This window comes from Triturus cristatus, chromosome 2_1 (assembly GCF_964204655.1).
Source record: "Triturus cristatus chromosome 2_1, aTriCri1.1, whole genome shotgun sequence".
Lineage (NCBI taxonomy): Eukaryota > Metazoa > Chordata > Amphibia > Caudata > Salamandridae > Triturus > Triturus cristatus.
In genome coordinates this window covers 876031902-876057330 of record NC_140581.1, presented here as the reverse complement: position 1 = coordinate 876057330, position 25429 = coordinate 876031902, and the positions used below count along the sequence as shown (strand labels likewise).

Sequence of the window (25429 nt, the reverse complement as noted above, 5' to 3'; positions counted from 1 at the left end):
TTGCATGGTATGCCCCCACTTTTTGCTAAATTGCTGAATGTACTTCGATTGAGTGTACCCTGGGTTCCTGCCAATCAGGTGCCCAGGGCCTATGTTCCTTCCTTAAACCACACAAACTCCAAATTGGCAAACCCTAGCCACATGTCAGCCCCTAGTAAATGGTACCCTAGGTACCCAGGGCCTTGTGGCCAGGGAAGGCCTCTAAGGGCTGCAGCACTCATTGTGCCACCCTCAGAGGCCCTGTACCCTTACACACACACTGCCCTTGCAGGCTGAGTGTCTGGGTGCAGGACAAAACAAAGAGTCGACATGGCACACATCACTGTGTACCATGCCCATCACCTACACTGCCAAGGCATATGTCAGCCACCCCTCTAGCTGGGTGCATTACACCTATGGTGTGGGCACAGGAGCAGGAGCCCTGTGCCCCTACAGTACCCGGGTCCATTCCTGGGCACTGTAAGTGCAGTGCTGTCATTTAAGAGTACATGGTGCTGAGAGCTTGTCAAACACGAGCTCCACAGCACCATATTGGCAACACTGAAGCCTGGGAAGTTTGGTATCAAACTTCTCAGCACATTGAACCCACACTGATGCCAGTGTAGGAATTAATGTACTAAGCACCCCAGAGGGCATCTTAGCGATGCCCCCTTACAGCTAACTTACAATCCACGTCTGCTCTGAGGCTGCCCAGGCTGCCACACAGCAGACACGTTGCTGGACCCCTGGGTGGGAGAGCCCCTGCTCTCCCGGGCCTGCAACAATGCACATCCTGGGTGAGGTGAGAAATCTCCTCCCCCAGGATGAGCAAAGGGAAGCTTCAAAGGCAGGCCGCCATTTGGAGTTTCCCCAGGCCACTGCAACCCCCCACTCTGGCGGGAAGCTTGGCCGGAAACCCCATACAAGGACAGGGGATGTGCCAGCCTGCCCACCCCACCCCTCAGGTGGGGGAGGCGAGGTGAAGCACATCTCCGGGCTCTCGCCATCTTGAAGATGGGAGGCCCTACCCTATCAGGATTAGGCTACTGCCCCCCTCCCACAGGAGAGAGGCAGGATAGGGGGTGTACCCACCCCAGGACAAGGACCCATTGGTCCCTGGCCTTCACCTACCTGTAACGCCCCTAAATCTAGTATTTAGGGGCACCCTGAACCTTCCTTCCTTAGATTCCAGATAGAAAATTACAAGAAGAGCAAGAAGAACAAAGACCTGCCCTGCAGCTGCTAAAAAGAGAAGAAGACACCAACTGCTTAGGCCCCAGCCCTACCGGCCTGTCGACTCTCGAACCTGCACCAGCGCGGCATCTCTCGTGGCCAGCAACCTCACCAACCCCGGAGGACCTGGCTACCTCTTGGCTCTAAGCCCCTGGGACTCCCATGAGTAGAGGCTCTACTCAAGAAACCTATTTTTAACCCCTGGCAGCAGCCCGGAACCGCGGACCCAACACACTCTGCACCAGCCAAGCCTGGCCAGTGCCGGAGTGAACAAAGACCCTGAGGACGACCCCACGGCGACTGTGACCCCGAGTCCGGCACCCAAGGACCCCTCTCGACATCCCGGAGGAAGCCTGCAGCCTCAGAACCAAGTGCCACCCCAGCCGCGATCAACCAGAGGGTAAGATTCCCAACGTCAAAAGGCACCCCTGCACCCGGCGCCCTGCGGCCCCCTGTGCCCAATCCCGGGGTACCCACCTAACCTACAACTACCCAACTTACCTCTCGAAGTGGTGGTGGCACCTGAAACATCCTCGTCCCCGAGCCTGCAGCCTTTTTCCAAACCGGAACATTCCCATTGATTTCCATTGAGCGCCCGAAGGCTCAAAAGCACCCTGCACCCAGCCGCCCGAGTGGCCCTGGCAGTGCCCTCTCTACACTAACCTACTTCCCCACTTGCCCTGAGTAAGTGACCAGGAGCCCAGCTCCCACAGCCGCGTGGCTTGCCAGACAGCAGCCACCAACCAAGGCCCCCCTATCCCTCATAGGATAACATTGGGCCTAACTCTCTCTGCACCCGGCCGTCCTGAAACCGCTGAGGGTGAACCAACTGTACCTACCTGACACTGGGGGACCCCTGAGTCCATGCCCGGAATTTCAACTCTGCCAGTCGAGTACTTACCCTTAAACCGCTAACTTCATTTTCCTCATAGGGTAACATTGACTGGCTTTTTCTTCAAAAATCTTCTAAGTGTGAACTTTTCAAAACTGCAAAAATTCACCAAAAATCAGCCAAGTGACAAAAACGAATTTACTCACCTGCTCCTAGGTGAGCTCCCAGTGCTGGATCTTGGTGCCCAGCCCTGACCCTGAAAAGTGTTCACAACTATACTTACCTCTAACTCATTTTTCTCCCATAGGAAACCATCGTCTGCTTTTCTGTGAAATTTCTTCTAAGTGTTTATTTTTGCAAATTTGAAATATTCTTTTAAAATCGTACCATTTCTGCAAACGAAATTACTTACCTGTTTTTGATAAGGACCCCAGTCCTGGGTCTAGGTACCCAGTCCTGGATTACTAAAGTAACGATAAAGTACTCTACCTGCAATTTGAATTTCTTGCCATAGAGATCCATTGAATGTTTTCTTTGAAATATTTTCTAAGTGCTAACTTTTGAAATAGCTAAATATTATTTAAAAATCATTACAGTTATTAAGTCGACTTTCATCACTTGATTCTGAATACTGACCCAAGGCTGGTTCTAGGAGCCAGACCTGGAATTCCAAAAGTAATCTGAAAAGTAATTTATTACAAATAACCTGAATTTACCATTGAGCTCAATGCATTGTTATGTTTAGGAAATAGGATTGTTTATTGCAACCAACTGTGACTGTTTACACAAATTTATTGCTTAAGACAAAAGTATTTATATTCAACCTCTCATTCTGAGAAAGTATATTTTTACCCCCTTTGTGGTTCTAAAAATAAAACAAGCATATATTTTATATATATAAACCATTGGCCTAGAGTTCAGTTATTGAGTGTGTGAAACCATTTGCTGACTGAGTGTGTACAATAAATGCTTTACACTGTCCTCTGGTACTGCCTTACTGCTCGACCAAGCTACCACTTTTGAGAGTAAGGTCATACCTGACTTTGACCTCTATCAGCCTCTGGGGGACTGTGGACTCTGTACACCCTGTACCTATTAGGGAACAGTATATACAGAGCCACTTTCTCACACTTAGCATTTAGATTCATTGGTGGGTTGTTGTTTTTCTTTCCAGGGCGACAGATGCTTCATCTTCGGAAGCGTAGGGAGGGGAGTGTTGGGGGGCGAAGGAGGGGGGTAGACCGTTGTCTCCCGTTTGTTTTTTGTTTTCCGCCGCCTACGGGCCGCTGTTTATAGTTTTACTTGGCAGAGACCTATGCATGTCCGCTCCTGGCGCTGCCCTGGGACTTAATACATTGCACTACTTTTACCCACTGACACTGACCATTGCCCGATGCCACCCTTGGGATTTGGGTCCACCTGTGCTTGCGGCCCCTTCACCGCACACTTTCCACCCGAATTGCGTCCACCCTACACAGAACCCTCCATGTCCTGTCATGGAATGTCAATGGCCTCCTGGACCGCATAAAACGCACTGCCGTCCTTCGTAGCGCTCAGCGAAACACGCCCGACATCCTGTTCCATCAGGAAACGCACCTTCTGGGTTCACAATGCAATTTCCTTGCCCGGTATGGGTTTGACAGGGTTTGGCACTCTGGTTTTACACGGGGGTCCCGGGGGGTTGCCATACTGCTCCGGAAGGGACTCCCCTTTACCCTGGCACAGGCTGAGATAGACACTCACGGCCGATATGTGGCACTGACAGGCAAAGTCGAGGGGCACCCCCTTAACCTCCTATGCGTATATGTTCCCCCCGCCGCCATGGCCTCTGCCCTTCGCCGTCTCACCCTTGTTATTTCCTGGCTTCCCCAGGGTCTGACGGTAATTGGAGGCGATTTCAACGCCATTCTGCAACCCTCCCGCGACACGTCAGGTGTTCCCTCAGCACCGCGCATTGCCTATGCTAGGCGCTTGTCTGATTGGTCTACTGCCCTGGGTCTCTGTGATGCTTGGAGGGTGTGGAACGCCTGTCGCAAACAATACACTCACACTTCGGCGGCCCACCGCATCCACTCTCGCATCGACTTATTCCTGCTATCAGCCCCAGACTGCTAACTGATGTCCGGAGCTACTATTCTTCCCCGAGGCATCCCAGACCACTCCCCCGTCTCCCTCCATCTCGGGAACTCTCCTGGTGGTACCCGCACGGTGTGGAGGTTGAATGCCTGGTTCTTACAAGATCCCGAATTTGTCGAGGCCCTCAGGCAGGAACTGGGGCATTATTTCTCGACCAACACAGGTTCGGTCCCCTCGTCGGGTACGCTATGGGATGCTGGTAAGGCTACTATACGGGGAGTGGCTAGAGGCCTGGTCCATGCGAAACGTTCGGAACGGACTGCCCGACTTGTGCAGCTAGAGGCTCATGCAGCACAGCTGGAAGGGGCCCAGGCTAGCTCCGAATGCGATGGTTCCGCTCGGCAGCTTGCTCTGACCTGTGAAGAGATTTGTCAGATCTCCCTGGAATCAGCTAAAATGCTATGGAGGTCTTCCGTGGCACGCGTATACGGTTGGGGTGATAAAAACGGTAAATTGCTCCATAGCTAGGTTTCCTACCCCAAAGCCCACGCATTATTCCCGAGATCCACGATGAGGCCGGCAGTCACCACGTCACCTCTCGAGCGATTGCCCAAACCTTTGCAAGATACTACACTGCCCTTTACGCGCCCGACCCCCCGGTGCCTCTCTCGCTTCCCCGCTGTCCGAGACTGGGATCCGGCTGCCCTGCCTCACTCAGGAGGTCTCGGAGACTTTGGGTCTTCCCTTCACCCCGGAGGAGATACAGGGGGCCATTTTGCTTGTACACTCAGGCAAGACGCCAGGGCCGGACGGCTACCCCCATGAGTACTATGCCACCTACCGTGACACATTGGCTCCCCCCCTATTGGACTTGTTCAACCATGTGGTGGACACGGGGTCTTTCCCTCCCGAGACGGATGTGGCCACCATCGTGGTCCTCCCAAAGACGCAGCCACCCTCCCTGGCATGTGCGGACTACCGCCCCATCTCCCTCATCAACACCGAGGTAAAAATATTCGCCACTGCCTTAGCCCAGAGGCTCCGGCCCCACTTGCACGATTTGCTCCACCCAGACCAGTGTGGCTTTATGCCGGCCCGGGGCACCAGGCACTGCATACGCCGTCTTCACCTCGCCCTAGCACACCACCACCAGCTTACCCCATATCTGGCCCTGCTTTTCATTGACTTTGAAAAAGCTTTCGATACGGTGGACTGGAGCTATCTGGGGGACGTATTGGAGGTGATGGGTTTTGGGCTCCCATTTCGGCGCCTTATCCGGGTACTGTACTCCAGTCCCAAGGCGAGGGTCCTGATTAATGGCGTGCTTTCTGAGACGTTTCCAATTCACAGGGGCACTCGCCAGGGCTGGCCGCTCTTATTTGCGTTAGCAATGGAGCCGCTGGCTTCCCTTATCCGTCAGGACCCCGGTATCCGTGGCTGGGCTTGGGATCCGTCTCAGATTGACAAGATCGCCTTATATGCCGAAGACGTTCTTCTTTTTCTGGCGGACCCTGAGAGCTAGGGCACACGTTGCCTGGCCGCCCTTTCGGCCTTCGAACGAGTCTCGGGGCTCCGGCTCAATCTAGCGAAATCAACACTGGTCCCCTTGCACCCATCCCGGGCTTGCTTCGACTGGCAAACGTCCATTCCCTTGCACAGGCAGTCGTTCAAATACTTGGGGGTGTGGGTCACTCTCCTTCCGGAACTTGAATGGGCCCTGAGCATTACACCCCTGGTCTCCAAAGCCAAATCGGACCTCCGGAAATGGCAATCCCTTCCTCTTAACCCCCTTGGCAGAAGTGCCCTCTACAAAATGATGGTCCTACCCCGTTTTTTGTACATTTTGCAGAACATTGCTCTTTACCTCCCAGGGAGCTGGTTCCGGGAACTAGACAGTACTCTCTCTCGGTTTGTGTGGGGGGGCAGATGGCCGCGACTATCCCTGGCGCACTGTCACATACTTCCTTACGATGGAGGCATGGGGGTCACCAATCTCCACCTCTATTACCTGGCCACGAGGCTCCTTGTGATCCACGACTGGTTTGCGGGCGGCTGGTCTGACCCGGCATACCGGGTGGAACTCCGGTCATTCGACTTCCCGCAGCTCCAAGCCTACCTGTATGGGGCTTCCGTACCGCGACCCTTAACCCCCGTCACCCGTGTTTGTGGCCTGGCGTGTGGCCCTACGCCACACACGCTGGGGGGGACACTCGCCAGGCAGACGCCCTTGTGGAGTGGCACCTGGCTGAAGGAAACTTCTTCCCTTCAAGGCTTCAGTCGCTGGGACCATATCGGGATCTCGCTCCTGAGACATTTGGGTAGTGGGCCACATCCGATCGTTTGCAGATCTCCAACAACGTTACTCACTCCACTCCTCCCAATTTTATAAATATTTAAAATTAAGGCTTGCCCTAAGAATGCACATTCCTTCTCCCACCTCCTCTCCGGAAGTCAGTCCCCTCGAGGCCCAAGTGATGATGGGGAACCTGGGGAGAGGGGGCGGGTATCGTGGATCTACCGTTCCCTCGTCAACAATGGCCCCGCATCCCTAGACTTGCTGCGTGCCTGCTGGGAGGGGTGGTTGGGTCCCCTAGAAGACGCTGATTGGAGGGATGCCCTTATGGCTCCCAAGACCCTGACAGCCTCCTCCAAGCTGCGTCTGGTCCAACTCTATTATCTCCATGCGGCATACCTTACCCCAGCGTGCATTTACAGGGCCCGTTTGCGGCCTTCTCCATCCTGCGCGCGTTGCAGTCACGCCCCTGCGGATTTCTACCACATGACCTGGCAGTGCCCCGTCCTGGAGCCATTTTGGGCGGGGGTGGAGCTGGAGCTCACGCAGACCCTGGGATGGGAGGTTCCTCACGACCCGGTGCGCCTGATCCTGGGTGTGTTTGACGGTCTTGATGGCTCCCGAGCCGATAAGCGCTTCCTGGGCACAGCGTTGGCGGTGGCGAAAAAGGATATAGCGGCACTCTGGTCACAGGCCAAGCCACCGATTAGGCGGAAATGGAGAAGGGGAGTGGACTGGTGCGGTACCCAAGAGGAGGCCCTCTTTGAGGCACGGGGCTGTCCCAAGCTTTTTGATAAGGTATGGGGCAAGTGGTTCAACCTGTGGCCCTAGGGGGTGCAAATGCTTGTTGTCTAAGATTGTTCGTGGGTGATTGTGTTCTTATTTTATTTGCAACTACCTTACAAGTCTATGTCTTTTTTCTTTCCAGTGGGTCTTTTCAATCATTGTGCATGATTTTACTACCAGGAATGTTTCTTTGTAATTTGTTCTTGAAACCAATAAATTTGATTATCAAAAAAAACAATTCAAGTGGTCAGTGAGGTTTGCCTGCAGGTTGCATGTTTACATCTGCTTGTTAATGCGCCTGCTGCAAAGATCTGCGTCGTACCCTGCAGATAGCACTCTCTCTCTCTCGCTCTCTCTCTCTCTCTCTCTCTCTCTCTCTCCATACACTGTGTAGTGATGAACTGTTTTTTTTCTTCTTTCATTTCATTTCTGGAGGAGGAATCTGCTCGACAGGTTCTTGGTAGGATAGGCGTTTTAGGCAAGGCACTGAGCTGCTTTTGAGATGCGTGACCCAGGCAAGGCACCGGGCATATGTTCGCCCAGGCTTCTCTGCTCCACCTCAGCATTAACCAGACATTTTTGCAGTGGTCCCAAGACTTTGTATCCTAAAGTTATTTGTTTACCGGATAAAAACATATTTTAAAAATCCCAGAAAGAATACTAACCTATGGAGAAGTAAGCTACAACGTAGTTCTGCTTGCCTCTCCAACAGCAACACCGCATTAATCTTCTCTTACTCAGTAGTAGCCCTCCCTCCAGCAAGGTCATTTGCAGAGGGAACCGTCACTCAGGTTCACCTAGATCTTTGTAGCCTTTCACATAATTGATCATAATAGTCTTCACATCTACCTGACAAATGATGCAATGCCCGAACAGCGTAAACATACTCTGCCTTCTTCATCCCAACAGAAAACAACGGTTCTTTGTGGGAAATTACATCTCCAGTCCCACTCCCGCCCCTCACTGCAAAATTCCACATGTGTCCTTCTGAACCTTTCGAAGCAGCTGGGGAAGTGACAGCCAAATGCCCGTGGCATAATTTGACCCTTGAAATTTCTGGAAATGACACAATCAAGCACTCTCATTCATATAACAGGAATTACAGTCCTAGCTGCTGGAGAGCATCAAAAAATTCAGCACTCTGAAAATAATTGGAGGAGTCCACCATATTTACTAAGGAGTTGCCTTGATGTCCCCATTGAAGTCATTAGCGCCAGTCACCACGTAATGCCCCCTTACCATGAGATCTAAGCAACATCATGTAAATGGATGAGGTTTGATAGGTTTTGCCAGTCTTGGCTCCACTAACTGCGTATCTGTTAGTAACTCCAGCAGCAGCTGCGAAACATTAATTTCAAAACAGCGTACATCATTTAGAGGGTTGTTTCTAAGCCTTTCCCTACATGGCCATCTGGAACTGACCTATTCTCAGGTATTAGCCACACCTTCTCCAAAATCAGAAAGAGGACTCTGTAAGCTATGCCATGGCCAAAAACACAGCCTGCTGCATAAAAACGTTGTGCTGACAAGCATGAAGAAATTACTACTACATAGCATAACCCAGTCCCCCCTCTTTATTCTTCCTTTATTTCTTTCAAAAGATGATGACGAAATTGTCTCAAATTCAAATACATTTTGGGGTATTAAGAGTTATACAAAGTTGCAATGCAATACCTATACATTAACTAGTCTAGCTAATGGCAGAGTAGTATTGTATTGTATTGCATAGTGGTCCACCACTCTTGTAAGGGGAATGTTGCTGAAGAAAAAGGCAAGATTATTTCAAATGTGCCTGCATTTTTCTTCGGCAACTGTCCTCTTACAGGACAGTACACACATTGTGGGTCCCATCTCCCAGCTTTACTCCTGTCCCTGCTTCCACCACCTGGACCTGCACCACAGCCGTCAGCCCCGTGCACCCCTCACCCTGCCACAGCAATTTAGTTTCTTTCTACTACATGCACTGAGGTTTGCTTTGATTAAAGATGGCGTAGTGCACTTGGAGAGATAACTGAGGTCCGGGCCATCACACTTTTTTTTTTGCTGTGGTGGCAATGGTCGCTTGGACTTCACATCTGCAAGCCACGCAGGAGCCCCTTATTTACTTTTTTTGTGGCCCACACGTTACTGGCATAAAGACTGTCACAGTGTGGTGCAGGTCCTTAAGTATGCTGGTGAGTTGCACCCAACTTGCGCAGACGTGTTGTCTAGATCAACCTGAGGGAGAAAGAATTCGCTCTGGCAGTGTGAGCACCATTTATGGTGGACATCTTGGACTTATGGCCAGGGTGGGTGAAATACTGTTGCTTGCGGGTGATTAGGAGACGGAAGGGTAATGGTGAGACATACTCGCCCTCTCAACTGAGGAATATGCACTGTGGTCAGCTTTTTCTGTCTTCCTTATTTCCATGCATTATTCTCCTTAGGCCTCTCCTTGGCAAATTTCAGTTAAAATTGCAGGTTTTTTTTGCTGTTGGGATCTCCTGCCTTGATTACTGCAATAGCTTGTACATTGTCCTGTCCATTAACATTAAATCGGTCACCAAACTCCAAAGGGTTCAAAACTACGTTGACAAACATCACATCTATAAGCAAACATCTACTTCTTTACTTTTGGTATAATCGCGGCACCCGCGCTTTACTTTTAATGTTAAAAGTAAAGCGCCGGAGCCGCGATTATAGCAAAAGTAAAGAAATAGAAACAAACATCTATTTCTTTACTTTTGGTATAATCGCGGCACCCGCGCTTTACTTTTAATGTTAAAAGTAAAGGACCGGTGCATGTGTCACGACAATATACCCAGGCCTATTAGCTTTGCCAATGTATGTTTATGTTGTACACGTTTCTCTTTCCCTTTTTTTTGTGTTTTCAATTTCTTGGCTAGTTATTACACCTTTCCAATCGCTTTCCTTTTCCTACATTTACTCTCCTGTCATTCAATAGCAACCGTCTCACCCCTTTCATATGTTCTCTCTTTTTCTATGTTTAGTGGCTCCTCTGTGATTGTGTCCCTCTCCGATTCTTTTATTGCATTAAAGCGTGGTCTGCCATCTACCCCTTGTTGATTTGCTTTTTTTTCTCTTTTAATAAATTAATACAAAATTCATTACTGACGTGTTCTATACCCCATCGTACAATGATTGGCACATATTGTTGCTCCAGAATAGGTTTCCTCATTGTATTATGCACTGCTAACAACTCATTTTTTGTTCAATTGTATGCATTTTTACCTATGGCACTTTTCAACACAAGCGCTTTCAAAATTAAAATGACAGATACATGCCTTAACACATGTACACTATTGATTCTTTCAAGCTACTGAGCACAACGTACACATATGTACCACTCGCATATTTTAAAAGCAAATGCTGAACTAGGATTCAGCTTTACAGAGGACTTTCTTCAATCAGAACAAGCATTGGTATAGCCAATAGGTCTCGCTTTTGGGACCTTAATAGTATTTAGTTATGCAACTGTTGCATAGCTAAACACTTATACGGTCCCAAAGGCGAGACCTATTGGCTATGCCAATGCTTGTTTATATTTCTGGTTTGTTTACAGATTCACGGGAATTTCCTATCACCACCTTATGTACGCTACAAAGAAAGAACTAATTAATACATTTGCAAGTTAGTCAACGGACAGGGCAGACAACCGCCACGTACTGTAGGTGTTGCAGGTGCAGTCAATCACTCTTTCCGTACTTACTTTCCCGGTGCTGCTCACTCCAAGAATATAATTCTCCAGAATGTCCATGGGTGAGTTCCAGGTAGAATGAACAAACGTTCCTTTGAATACGTGTTTTATTGTAGGGATTTCATTGGCGGAGCTCATTGTGGCTCAGGACTTCGAGACGCTGACGGGGACACTGCGGATGTCTGTCGAGGGAGCGTGGATTGTAGCAAAGCGTCTTCCCGCCTTCCTGTCACGGGCGAGCGCTTGGGGGTCGGGGCTGCCTGTGCGCCAATGAAGTCAAGCGGTTCCCCGGGATCTCTGGTTTGTCCAGTGGCGTCAGGGACAAGCTGTTCCTGCAGCAGAATGAACTTCAGTGCACCGCAGTAGGTTCAAAGTCTAAGGGGACATGATAAGAACAGCTTTAAATGTTGGCACGCGGACTGTGAGGCACAACTCTAGCGCAACTGCAGCAGGTAAACGACATTTACAGCTTGACATAAATCATCTAATACATGCGGCGATAGAATTAACAAACAGAAACATACTGCACGATTCTGCAGTGACGCATCTGTAAAAGCGTAGCTGTCAACGTGCACGACAAATATGAGATTGGGGGTGTACATTGAAAAGGCGGCACGTGTTGGTGGGTTTATCTTCACGCTCTCGCTCAGACTGCACCGTTGGACATATTAGGAAGATGGATTCTACACGAAGGAACACCTAACGGGGGTCGTAGACATACATGTGTGGGTGGAGAGAAACAGCAAGCCTGGTCTCTAAGAACCAAAGCACGAGCCGAGCCATCAAAAGATGAAACGCAGGCAACAAATGTCATGACAAAGTATAATAAAGACTATAAAATGAGGAAATATACATATTTTTCAACATTTCACTTCAATTAAATACATATGATTATATAACGGATCTGAGTAACATTTATTGTAAATAATACTTTTTTGAAAACATAAAACAGTCAACATTGCCCCCATGCCTTCACAACCTTGCCACGAGTTAACCAAAACGTTTCATTTTGTCATGTTTCTCTATGTATGTAGCCTATAGTGTTATTAAATGTGAAACAAGATTAATTTATATTAGCCATAAATAAATGAGTTCTATGTAAAGCATAGAACATGTGCTGAATATTGCTCTGAAATTGGATGGCTAAGGACAATGGTGCAGAGCGAAGTACAGTGAGGGGGAGAGGGTCACAGAATTTGACCAATGGGAGAAGCTACACGTTGCACATTGTGCAGACCACAGTCTAGGGTCATGTCCTTTCTCGTCCATTAAACACCAAAGATCTGTCCTTTGTGTTCAGTTATTCAATTATTGTTATTCAATTAGAATTGGTATTTGGAGTTCAATAAATACACCTTAAATCAACCTGACACTATACACATAGCTATTACACGTGCATACTCATAAAATTTAAAGATGTGCTTTTCTGTGTGGAAAGTTCCCATGGGCAGTGAAGATCAAACACAGTGACAGAAGATGCCTGTGTGAAATCATGCTGCAATTCGCAAGCCTCTCTTAGGGCAGCTATAATCCACAGTGGAAACGTTGTGGGGGCTCAGAGACGTCTTTGGTTTTCGCTAATGATTTAATTGAGGTGGTTGTGGTGTGGAGTCTCTCTTAAAATGTGTCTTTTTCTCAAGTGAGCAGAGCAAGCAATACAATTAATGTAAAAAAAGCTTCTCGTTCCCTTATTTGCTGGTTCACCTGGCTTGACAAACACACTGATTCTGGAGAGGCTCATTGATACTGTGACAGCTAATAAATAACAAAACAAAGCGGTCTTCGACCACCCCCTCGCCCCCCTCCCACAGTGGCGCTTCAAGGAGGCACAGACATCCGCAGCATGGCTTCGGAGTCATGCTCTACCTGGCACAGTTTCATCTTCACTTTCCACTTCATGATATCTGAGGGGGATATTGTCCCCTGAACCCGGAGTGGATAAATCCCCCCCTCAACCCTCACGTTTCTACTCCCATGCCACTCACCCAATTATCTTGAAATACTGCTTGTCACGTTCCCACTCGCCGCTAGCTGCTATGGCTCCTGAGTGCTGCAGCAGGATTCATTTTCATGCATATGTTTGCAAATTCTGCTTGGTACAGCCCAGGCACTCGGTGTACGCCCTGCATGGCTGTTCTTGGCATCCAGTGAGTGCAGGGGCGTGCGCGGGATCCTGCACGTGCACAGGCTGAATCCAGGCGCAGTCTTAAAGACGCATCCATGCTTTCTCAAATTGTACTATGAATATCAACTGACTTTATCTCCATGATGTTTCCCTTTCTATTTAAGAGCCAACATGCCTTGCACCTACCTCTTGCACTCTCTGACACCATTCAGATGCCTGAAGTGTAAAAGCTGGAATTAATGCAGTCCGGACAAAATAAACACACTTGAAAAAGACACAGAAAAGACGAGTATGCTAACAACATGCTCCAAACACACTCTGCTGTTGTTAACCAGTTCCTGTCCAGAAATATTCTGGAGAAATTAAGGAATTCTGAATGAGCTATGTGAAATGTATTTGCAATGTCATCTATAATGTTCCCTTAAGGAAATTAATTTTAATACTTTATGATCCATAATTAATAGACCGTCACAATTCCTGTGTGTTATAGGGGGGTGTGGAGTAAAATGCAATGCTTTTTAAAAAAAGATATACATTTAGTAGTGCACATTTTATTGTTGAATCATTGTGTACGCTTTAAAACATAATATCTAAATTTGAGTTTAGATGATGTCCTTTTTGTTATAAAATACTAATAAAGAAGTATTGTTTCATCAACTGGACAAATGCACCAAGCAGAGCTTTAGAAAACATAAACTCAATTCAACAGTGAGACACATCTTTATTATTCACATATCTCAGGGTTAATATATTTCTCATTCACTACATAGATATCACGGAATTGCTCCAACTGGGAGGAGCATGGGGACTAGAGCAATTGCAGAAGTTTTTGTTCAGTGTTTTTGGGAGAACATTTTGGGTTTGCCCACCCTATCAGTGTTACTTTCTCAGGTAATAACTTCTGTGGGCTGCAGTTGACATATGATCTAAATAATTTGCTTGATGTAATTTCCACATGGTGTTCTAGGCTATTTTTAATAATATTTTGATTGAAATGTCGAAAACATTCTCTAACCTCTTGCCTTTCGGCTGTTAACTAGTTTACAACTCTACTATTATGGAATCAAATGAATAAAAGTGAAAATGAAGAATTTTGTATTGAGTATTAAAAATAATAAAATCAGGCAATTATTGAAAACATGTTATGTTATAGCAATTTATAAAGCGCAACTGTTACTCTGAAGGGTGTCACAGCGCAAAGAACGAAAAATCAGAAGAGCAGATCATAAATAATGTTTATTGAAAAAGTAGTGTTTTAGGGATTTCCTAAGTAGAAGAAAATGTTCAATTGTTTAATAGAAGAGGATATCTATTCCAGAGGTTTGCATCCACTAGAGAGAAAGTGTGACCACCAGCTCTCTCTTTTGAAATGGGAAAACAACGAAGATATGGTTCGCAGTCGAATGATTTTGGATATCATTTTTGTAATTTTGCATAAAAAGTTTAAAATAGTGCAGTGCAGTGTGTTATGCATAAAGCCTAGAATATAACTTATTTATTGTCAGAGGCAAAGGTAGGGAAACCTATGAAGAGTGACATGCGTCTGTCTGGATGGTCCAAAATGAAATGAATAGCCATATTCAGAATCATTTGTAGTTTAGCAATCAATTTCTTGGTTGGTCTCATGTAAAGACTATTCCAATAGTCAAGCCAGAAAATAATAAAAGCTGGAAAAACTTGCTTCTGACTTTCTAAGAGTAGTAAAGGATGAATCTATTTTAGCAGTCTTAGAATGCAGGAATGCCTAAGGAAGGTGGAAGCAGAAGTCACCCTCTTACATCACATAGCAGAGGATGCTGAGGGCAGGTCCAGGCGCAACAACATCCGCCTACTGGGTTTCCCAGAGGGTCCCAGCGTTGAACTGTTCCTTGAGGAATGGCTGGTGGAAAATGTCTTTGATGGCAAGGCACCAAATTTCTTTTCCATTGAGAGAGCGCACCACACCCCAGGTCACCCCCCTTTCCCGGGTGCTCCCCCCACCCAATCATAGCACGTCTCCTCAACTATCGGGATCATAACTTGCTCCTGCAGCGATTTCGCACCAAAGGTCCATGGTCATTTGAGAATGCTCTGATCTCGGCTTGCCATGACTTCACACTGGAGGTGCAGTGCCGCGGCGACTCATTCTTACGTGTCAAGCAACACCTATGGCAATTGGACATCAAGTATGCACTTTTATTCCCCGCTAAATTGCGAGCTATTGATGAGGACATGACCCACATCTTCCAATCTCCAGAAGACTCCTGGACATGGCTCCATGTGAAGGATTTGTTGCGCTCAATGCCTCCGGAGTGACCCGAGGATGCTTGGCTTGATTCTAAACCGCAACGGTGCAGACTCCACCCACCAAGAGCACGGCCATCTAAAGACCAGGTGGCAGAGACGCAGACTCGGGTGGTGGCGGAGGCCACCCTTCACAGCACAAATTCCTTTGCCTCCCTGCGGGACAGTTACCCTGCAGAGTCTGGGTCGGACTCGGGTGGCTCTCGCTCCTCATCAGGTGGGGCTCACTGTGGCCCGAAGGTGACTCCCAGATCGGTGGATGATTTGTGAGTACTGCCACGGAGCTGAGATGGTGATCCAGCACTGGCTGGCGTCCCAGCATCGCTTTCGGCTGGTCTGTAAGTAGCATACCATGGGTACAGACTGTGAGGTGTTTATACTGACTGGGCCCACACCATTGCTCTATTAGACACTGTTGACATGGTGTTACTGCTGCTCACATCCCTTAATTTGGAACCACACCTCCTGCAAGTTCCTACGTGGAATCTGTGTTTTGCTGTTGTAGTGTTTTTGTTCTTTCACTTTTTGTTGCACTCTGTTAGCTGGCTTGGGTTTGTTTCATTAGAGGGGGCCCATGTGGAAATTGTCCTGGGGAGATTTATGTTTTTATATTATTGTTATGTTTTCAAGAGATTATCTACTAGAGTCCGATATGACCCTCAACACTTGCCATCATGACCTGAGTTCACCCACATACTGCACAAGTTTATTTGGATGGGCATGTGAACAAGATAGCACATTGTATGTTTTTTCCTCCTTGATGCATGATATGTCTCACTTGCCTAATCTCCAGACAAACACACACATCTCAGTATGACATCATGACCTGGAATGTACGGGGCATGGCGACACCTATGAAACGCCATCGTATCTATGCTTATCTAAGGAGACGCCATGTCCATATAGCAGTGCTTCAGGAAACACACCTTATTGCCACTGAAGTACACAAGCTTCGAGCGGGCCAAGTGCTCAGGACCATGACCTCTTCCTTTGCCCGTGGGGTCCTCATTTGGATAGCAACGGGTGTACTGTATGTTGTGACTAACCACAGAGTAGATGCAGAAGATAGATTTGTAGTGCTTGAGGATCACATGGATGGCTACCCTCTGGCCCTAGTTGTGCTATCGCTCCCAACATTCGCCAGTATGAGTTCCTTGATACTTTAACATCGGCACATCTTCACGACCCATCCTGTCCCGCCTTTTGGGGCAGTGACTTTAACTGTGTCTTTAACATGTTGAATCGCTCTATACCCCCACACCTTGTGATGACGCCTGAACACACCACCCATCATCTCTGTCAATGCTTGCCCCACATGAGCCTGCATGATGCCTAGCGGCTTCTACACCCGACAGATCGTGAATACTCTTTTTATTCCCCGGTCCATGCTGTTCACACCAGGATTGATCTTTTATTGTGCACGCCCCAGCTCGTCAGCCATTTAGTCGAAGTGGAGTATCTGTTGTGCACTTTGTATGACCATTCCCACTTGCTGCTAATTGGTTAGTGGGGACGGCCCAGCCCCTTATACCCACAGGGCGCCTTCACACGGAGGCCTTGTCCGATCCACCCTTCTATGTGGATCTTGTCCAATGTATACAACGCTACTTTACGCTTAATACTGGCACGCATCGTCCTGGGCTGCCAAATAAGATGCCCATAAGGTGATGGTGCAAGGCCATTGCCTTTCATCTGTGTGGGGGATATGCAAACGGCTAACTGAGGACATCCTGACCATCGAACGTGTCTTCGCCTCCTGGAGGTGAGTCTGACCACCCAAGCGGCTAGTATAGAACAGCTCAAACAATTGTGCAAACAACGTTTGAGGCAGAACAAACTCCGAGCAAGCATGACTACAAGAGACGCTTGGCCCTACAGCGTGCCAAGGGTGACCATTCTGGGAAATTGCTAGCATGGCTGGTACGTGAGGACCAGCAACATGCCCCTATAGCAGCGATACGAACAGAGGTTGGTACACTGCTGATCATTCAGTTGATTATCAATGGGTCCTTCGAAGATTATTACAAGGAGCTCTACTCTGCCCCGGAGGTTGGACAGGTGGTTTCTTTGATGCTTTACACTTACCGAACCTGACGTGCTGCAAAGGGCCGAATTGGCGGAACCTCTGAGCTTGGACGAGGTACGCAAAGCCATATACCAGATTGCTCGTGGTAAGACTCCTGATTCTGATGGCCTACCAATCGAGTATTATGCCACGTTCCTTATGGACCACACAATGCCTCCTGGATGTCTTTAATGAAGCCAGGGAGCAGGGTCACTTGCCCGACACTCTGCGCGAGGCTCTCATTGTAGTCCTGCCCAAACCGGGCAGAGACCCCCTTGACATCTGCTCATATCGTCTGCTGTCCTTCCTTAACCAAGATTGCAAGATACTGGGTAAGATCCTTACCAACCGTCGTCTTCCCCTTGTACAATTGTTGGTCCACCCGAACCAATCTGGGTTCATCCTGGGCCGCAGCACATTTTTGAATATGCGCTGTCTCTTACATCTTCTACATAGTGTACATCTTCTACATAGTGCTCCATCGGATACTTATGTCATTGGACTTTGAGAAAGCATTCAGAACAATGGCCTGGGAATTTTTATTCTCCGCTCTCACTACCATGGGGTTTGGTCAGGGATTTCTAGGATGGGTGCCTATTTTTTATGCCAACCCAGAGGCGTTTGTAAAAATGGGGCAGGTGATTTCGATAAATTCCCTATGAGCAGGGCACAAGACAAGGCTGCCTCTTATCCCCCCTCATCAGTGCCTTCACCATTGAACCTTTGGCCTGCCTGCTCCGACGTCAAGCAGTAGACTGGGGCATATGTGAATATGATCCGTATCACATAATCTCGTTATACTCAGACGATGCTCTGATCTTTCTAAGATATGTGGAATCATCCCTCCCCGATCTTATGTGGATTGTGGAGAACTTCGGTTCTCTCTCTGGCTTATGGGTAAATTGGCCCAAATCCTGTGTGTTTCCTCTGACACACACACACCGACCATTGACCGTTTAGAACATTTGGAGTCGCGCCTGCAGTGGGTTATAATACCTTTAAGTGTCTGGGTATACAGATCTATACCTAGACCTTAGGGAGGGCAATCTTGACAGGGCCGTAGGATCCATACGATGTTCCCTCGTATTTTTGGTGTTCACTCCCACTGTCCCCTCGGGTAGGGTTGCAATTTCAAAAATGCTCATACTTCCTTGATTGCTGTATTATTTTGCGTCTCTACCCCTCGTGCTTCCCAAGAGCTTCTTTCTTTACTTAAACAGTTTGCTGCTGGTGTTAATCTGGAGCTCGGGCCACCGCTGGGTGGCCTTGACTTCTCTGCAGCACCCACTCACAGATGGCAGATTGGGGGCACCCAAACTTGAGCTGTACTACGCCGCGGCACAATTACAGTGGCCCATGTCCTGGCTGATTACCCAACACATCCTGAATCTTTTCTTGTCTGCACAGTTCTGCAAGGAACGGCCATTTACACTTGGCTTTCTGAGCCTGTTCTCTGCTTCACACTTGGTTTCCGTCAAATGGTGGAGGCCCACACTTGCTAACGCAGAAATCTACATCCCAAAGGCCCAACCCTACCATACTCCCCCTCTATCCCCATCTGGGACTTGCCCTTACTGCACTGGACACCGAGGTATATCGACCCATGCCCATGGACCGACACTGTGATCACACAGGCAGGCGATCTCTATAACAAGCATGACCGAGACGTACGGGCTGCATGCTGGTCAAGTTCTATCGTATCAAGACTTGCATCGAGTGGCCCATGAGACGTGGGGTGTTGGGGAGGCTCTGTCTATCTTACTGACTCTCAACACTACCCCAACTGACCATACAGTGAGGGCTCATGCTAGATGGGATGCAGTGCTCCACCAATCTCTTATTTGTGCAGCTTGGGTTCGTACCCTATGGCTGATCAAGGGCGTTTCCCGAAATCCCAGGTTTCACGTCACCCAGTTTAATTACATTCACCACACCTAAATTTCACCGATCTGTATTAAACACATGTTCCCAAAAACCTCCCAGGAATGCCCCAGTTGCAAATTTCAGAACGCAGATTTCATACACATGGTATGGGCATGCGCACCACATCACAGATGTGGGCAGACGTGACTTCAGTAGTGGCTGATCTATTCACACACTCCCTTACCCCCTCTCCTGCATCCTGTCTACTGGGACTTCGACCTCACGCAAAGGGGTATAAACACACCACTTCATCGACCTGGCCTTTGTTCTGTATAAGCAAAATATAGCTATGACATGGAAATCAACCCCACGGAGATTCGTGGCTGGCTTCCGGTATCGCTGACATGGACCAGGGCGGATGCTCACACTCTTAGATTGCTCTGTATGCGGTGCGATTCCCACACGGGAGGTGAGGAATGGGAGACGCTCTTGATTGCAGTTGAGGCTAAAATGGATGAATGCTCACCATGAATCCATAGACAACGAGCACTGACACAGGTATAACATGAATGGACTGTCCCCGGTATATCGTGATATCACCCCTCCTCGTGATTAGGGCTGCACCACCTTCGCACTATGCTCACATAATTCCATGCACAACTCTCCCACAGTGCATGGCTACCAGCTACCTATCCCCCGGCCCCCCAGGTATTGTGTTTTTTCAGCCACCCGTTCTACATGGCAGGTACTCACTGCGCTTGCCCACCTTTCTCCACCAGGTGATGACAATTCCACAGGTCTGACTGCAGCATAATCCCCTGCTTCTGCTGAAATAGATAGTTTTATGGCCCCTTGCGCCCCCCTCTGCAAGTTTCATGGACAATAAAGCTCTCTCATTGTTGACTTGTTGTTTCCCCTTTCTCCTTATCCTTCCCCTTTCGCTTATTCCTCCCCCTTCCTATTCTTTCCAGTTGACGGTGAGACCGTAATGTAATTGAAAACTGTATATGCAGGCCATGATTATGAACTTACAGGTTGTGTATCCCCTTAAATCTATATATGTGCAAGTACCTCACTGTGAGATCCACCGCTAATTAATGATCATTGTATTGTGATGTTAACAAAACATATATGAGTTTTAATCAGATAATTAAGTAAATCATTTTTATTAGATATTTAATAGATAATTTCAAAACAGATTTTTAATTTGTTAATTGGGAAAATAGATAATTATGTTTAATATTATTTTATTTTTTAATTTTAATTAATTACATTATGTTTCAGGTTTTTTGTAGTAATACATTTTATGGTGTTATAATTTTTTTTATCAAGTATATTTTTTTCTGTTATTAATTAAATTGTTTGTACTTACTGGGATTTTAGGGACCTAGAGTTGAAGTATTTGAAATCTATGTTTAGATTTTTAATTGATATAGATTTTTCAATATAATTTTATGTATAATTTTATATGTTTTCACTTTTAAAAACATATATTAAAGTACATAATGTTAATTTAATTTAGCTTATATTATATATGTAATTTATTTTGTAATAATTTAGCACACGAAAAATAAAATCTGGATTTTCTAAAGTTTAAGATTTTTCCTACTGTCGCTTATGTTGGAGTGGAGCTAGTAGTTCCTAACCCTTCTAAAATCACTTACCCTACTGTTGCTCAGGTTGGAGTAACAAAGGTAAATTTTATAGCACCAGAGACCAACGCTTTCCCTACTCTTGCTGATGTTGGAGTGGGAATTGTCAATTTGACCCCTCTAAAGTCCAACATTTTCCCTGCCGTTGCTTATGATGTAGTGGGAATACCAAATCTACCTCTCTAAAATCCAACGCTTTCCCTGTTGTTGCTTACGTTAGAATCAGAGTAGTATATGTGACCTAACACTTTTCCTACTGTTGGTCTGATTAGCATGGGAGTAGTGACCCTGACGCCTCCAAGTCTAATTCTTTCTACTTTGTTTTAGAAAGTGTTTTAATGTTTATTGTTATAATATATATTTTTATTATTTATTTTTGGGTAATATTTGTATTATTATTTTAATTCCATGTTGTTATTGTATGATTTGTATATTTTTTCATATCTAGTGTTTGTAAATATAGTTAATTATTATTTTCTATTATTTATATTTGATTGTTTTAACATTATGTTAGTTATTTTTTGCAAATATGTTAAGGCATATATTTTTTATTTTATGTTTGTAAGTTACAATTTTTCATATTTTTAATAATTTAAGTATTTTTTAAATATAGCATTTTTAAAGTCATTATAGGATTTTTAAAAACTTTTTTTTTTCCATGACGTAGTTAGTCACAGATATAAATAATCACCGTATACTAAGTATAAATAGCAAATCAGGGCAGTAAAGATAAAGAACAACAGAAAGGAGCAAATAAATGGCAAGAATAACCTAAGAATATCAAAAGCTAGAAAGATAGATATATGGTGCGAGGTGTACAGTATCATATATAATTAATCACGAATGACATTAGTGAAATTCCAACATAAATTATTCCAGATCTTCTCGAGCTTTAACAAGGGAGAGGGCCTCTAACTCTGGCCAGAGCCAGCTCTGATTCATAAATCTGATGGATTAGTACACACCATTCAATATCCTTGGGGGGATTCACAAAGACCCATGATATCGCAATGCAGAGCCAGGTACACATTAGCATAATTGTTATTAATCTCTGAGTGCCCCACTTGTACTCCTATTTGACCCCCATAATTCTCTCTTCAGTAAATAAGAAAATTGGATGTCCTATACCTGAGGACATACATTTCATCACCACCTCCCAAAGTTTTTGTAAGCAGGGGCAGAGTGCGTACATATGTACAATTTCCACGGCCAAGAGATTACACTTGGGATGTTTCTTTTATCAGTGGAAGCATGTGCTTCCCATCTGGATATTATATCCGGGGTATAGTATAGAAGGCATACAGTATGTAGTTGGCGGGCAATCCACTGGCTCAGTACCAGGGCTACAACGGTTATAGAGCTAGTTGTAGATATGGTGGAGTGGTGTACAGCTATGTATACAAATAAAACACGTCAGAACTACCCCCAAGCTAACAGAAGACCTGGAACTCTGTACCAATTACTAAGGGCTCTAAGGTTCTCCCCAGACAAACGCCCACCATGAGAGGCGACAGTGATAGGAATATACAGCCTGTTTCCACCTGAGCAGACACCTGGGAACACTTGGTGCAAGTTTTTATGGATAGCTCCCGCCCCGGCCCCCCTACCCAATTTGCAGTACTCAACCATGCCAACTTGCCCTATAGCCTTTGGTTTATGTATACTGAGAGCCTAGCAAACCGCCTACATACACAACGTGTAATTTTGTTTTTCTTTGTTGAATGTTGAGAATAGATTTGATTGCATTCATTTACTCAGGCTCTATTGATGCTGCAGCGGCACAGTCTTTGTACCAAGGGGAATAATTTGTGATGGGACGCTTCGCAGCGGAGATATTGTACTAAGTGTTATGTCTAAAAATGCAACAAATAAAGTAAATTAAAAAAAAGTAGACACATTCATGATTATATATATGGCTACCAGCATTTCTCTTTATGAGTGTATATGATCATAATACAACACATTTTGATTATGTTCACAGCAGTCAATTCTATTGTGGTATTGACCACATCTGAATTTCACAGAATCTCAGTTTTGCTTTTATTGAGCTGCAGGTATGTTAAAACAGTGAGATAAGGTTCAAGGCTGCAAGTCTGCGTCCAGGTGACTTTGCATATGGGGTGAGCAGCAACAATTAAATTAAAATTGGGAGGCATAAATGCCCCTTCTAGCTTCTCAACCAACAAGATTGAGACATAGCTTGCCCTGTTCCTCCAAATCTCCAGGTGACCCAAGAAAAACAAAGCCTAAAGTTTATAAAGCTGTCTCACCAGCCCAACCTGTATTGAAACGTAGGCCAAAGGGACACAAGAGAAAGAGAAATGATTACTCAACAAATTCAGATCTCTCCTGGAGAATAGGGGTCAGAAGCTGGACTAACCCACCCAATATCAAGGCAGGAGAGAACTGCTGGCCAAATCAGTAAACAGGACTATATAGGGCAGAAGGGAAGAGAACTCCAGGTCGAATAAATAAATATCACCATACTGGTCAGAAGGGAAGAGAATCACTTTTTAAATCACAAAATATGACCATATAGGTCAGAAGCGAAGAGAAAACCTGGTCAAATCAAAACATATAACAATATAGGGTTGAAGGGAGTAACATCCCTGGTCAAATCAAAAAATATTATCTTACAGAGCAGAAGGGAAGAGACCTGCTAGTCAAATCATAAAATATTAGCATATTGGGCAGAAGGTGTTGTAAATTAAGGCAGAATGTGATTAAGCATTTACTGAAGACATTAATGCTTTCCCTTGCGATCATGTTTTCTTCGTTATGTTGACCGAAGTCCGGACTCCATTTTGTATTGACATGCTGCCACGTGTTCGTCACGAGGAGAGTCCGACCTCTGTGTTAGTTGCTCTTGTAATCTGCCTAGCAACAGTTTATAAATAGCTCCCTCTTGTCCATCTGGCGCATGCCCAGACTTGACCACATCTGTTATAATTAGCCTTGCTTGACCATGTGTTTCGCGGGCTCAAGGAGCGTGTTGGCTCCGCCCATGTATTGATTCAGTATCGAGAATGACCATAAATGGTAATGTTCTTCGGCCTTACGTTGTATCCACCCACTATGAGCCCCTCTGTTGTGTATAAAAGGGGACTGTGTACGAATGTTCTGTGTGCTACTCCAGGCAATACTGAAGAGTGTTGTGTGGATTGTAGGACCACCCTTAAGGGTTAATAAACGTTGTCTTTGTACTTTGCAGTTTCCGTGCCAACTTCCTTATAGATTCCGTTACAGGAGAGCGAACCCTTGTTTTTGCGGGCCTAGCTGGGGCCTGTACTCATCAATTGGCGCCCGTCACGTGGGGCTCATCGGCGACTCGGATGCTCGAAGGACTGGTCGCGACGAAGGTGAGGAGTTTGGCCGGGGACGTGATCACTGCCAGCGGCGTCTTAGCCCTGGCATCCCGAGGTTTTTCTTCCTTCCCTTCCGAGCTGACCGTCTGGGTGGCGCCGGTCATCGACTGAGACCTCTTCTGTCGGTCCTGCCGTGAGAGCCGTTTGGGCGATTGTGGAGCTTGGCAGTTGGAACCTGGACTCTTGATTGGTAAGAACCGTTGTACGGTACTTGCTCCGAGTTTTGAAGCCTGGGTTGGCTATCTGAGTTTTGATTGATGATGACTAGTCATATTTTGAATTTGTCTTTGTGAAAATATATGCGTTGCAACACATATAGGCAGGTAATGTGGAGAAATTTCTCCAGGAGCTGTGTTAACTCTGAACGGCGCAACGATTAAGTGCCATTTTCTTTATAATATTGCATATTTTGCATTATTCCTAGCATGCCTGCTTTTAGCGCACTCCGTAAGTGGTGCTGCTGTTTTGGAAACCGGTTGAACCTCGAGGAATCTGCTCCAGCTCCCCCAGAGGGGACTCCTAATAGGGATATGTATGTGAAGCATGGTCTTTCTTCCATAATGTACAGCACGCTATGGAGGAAATACACGAGGAAGGATCCTGAGTTGCGATGGCCTTTGTATGGATCGTTTGATATACGTAAGATTGAGTATGTGGAACAGTGTATGTGTAAGCGGCGTGCTCGTCAGGATATGTTTGAATGTGTGCGATTATGGGTGAAGGAAGTGCGTGAGCGAGAGAAGCGTGAGAAAGCGCTGTTTGATAAAGAACAACGGAAGAATGATCATGTGCGAGTGCAGGAAGCGAAGCGTCGGGAGGACAAAGAGCACACGGACAGACAAGAGAAAGAGCGTAGGCTACAGGTTTCGGGTCAATATGTTGTTCGTCAGCCACTTTATCCTGTCCTTAATAATTCTGATGATGATTTTTATTTGCTAGATCGCTCTCCGCCCCCTTATGTTGGTGCATCTGCTCCACGGCCGCAAGATTCTGACCCGGTTTCGGGTAAGGTAGACACACGGTCCATGCTGTCGGCCGAGCAAATGGCTGAGCTTCGGACACTTTCCTTCCGTGCGCTTAAAGGCAAGGTATCTATGGAGGACTTATTTCAGACTTGGGGGCAGTGGCAGGAGAGAGATAAAGTGTATTTCCTGGGTCATTTCGCGGAGGAAGTGATTAC

The 25429-nt window shown here is 46.5% G+C and overlaps 1 protein-coding gene across 2 annotated transcripts in view; it reads right to left on the bottom strand.

Moving 5' to 3' along the window:
* GDA (guanine deaminase) overlaps positions 1 to 25429 on the bottom strand; it is a 700191-nt gene that overhangs the window by 388574 nt on the left and 286188 nt on the right. Inside the window, exons 1-2 of one of the 2 annotated variants that reach the window (XM_085633025.1) lie at positions 12882 to 13009; positions 10909 to 11271 (exon numbers count right to left, since the gene is read on the bottom strand). In XM_085633025.1, coding sequence (XP_085489151.1) covers positions 10909 to 11034 — 126 coding nt within the window. In that variant the 5' untranslated portion in view covers positions 11035 to 11271; positions 12882 to 13009. Of the gene's footprint in view, positions 1 to 10908; positions 11272 to 12881; positions 13010 to 25429 lie in introns of those variants that run through there. The other variant, XM_085633026.1, reaches the window with a different exon arrangement.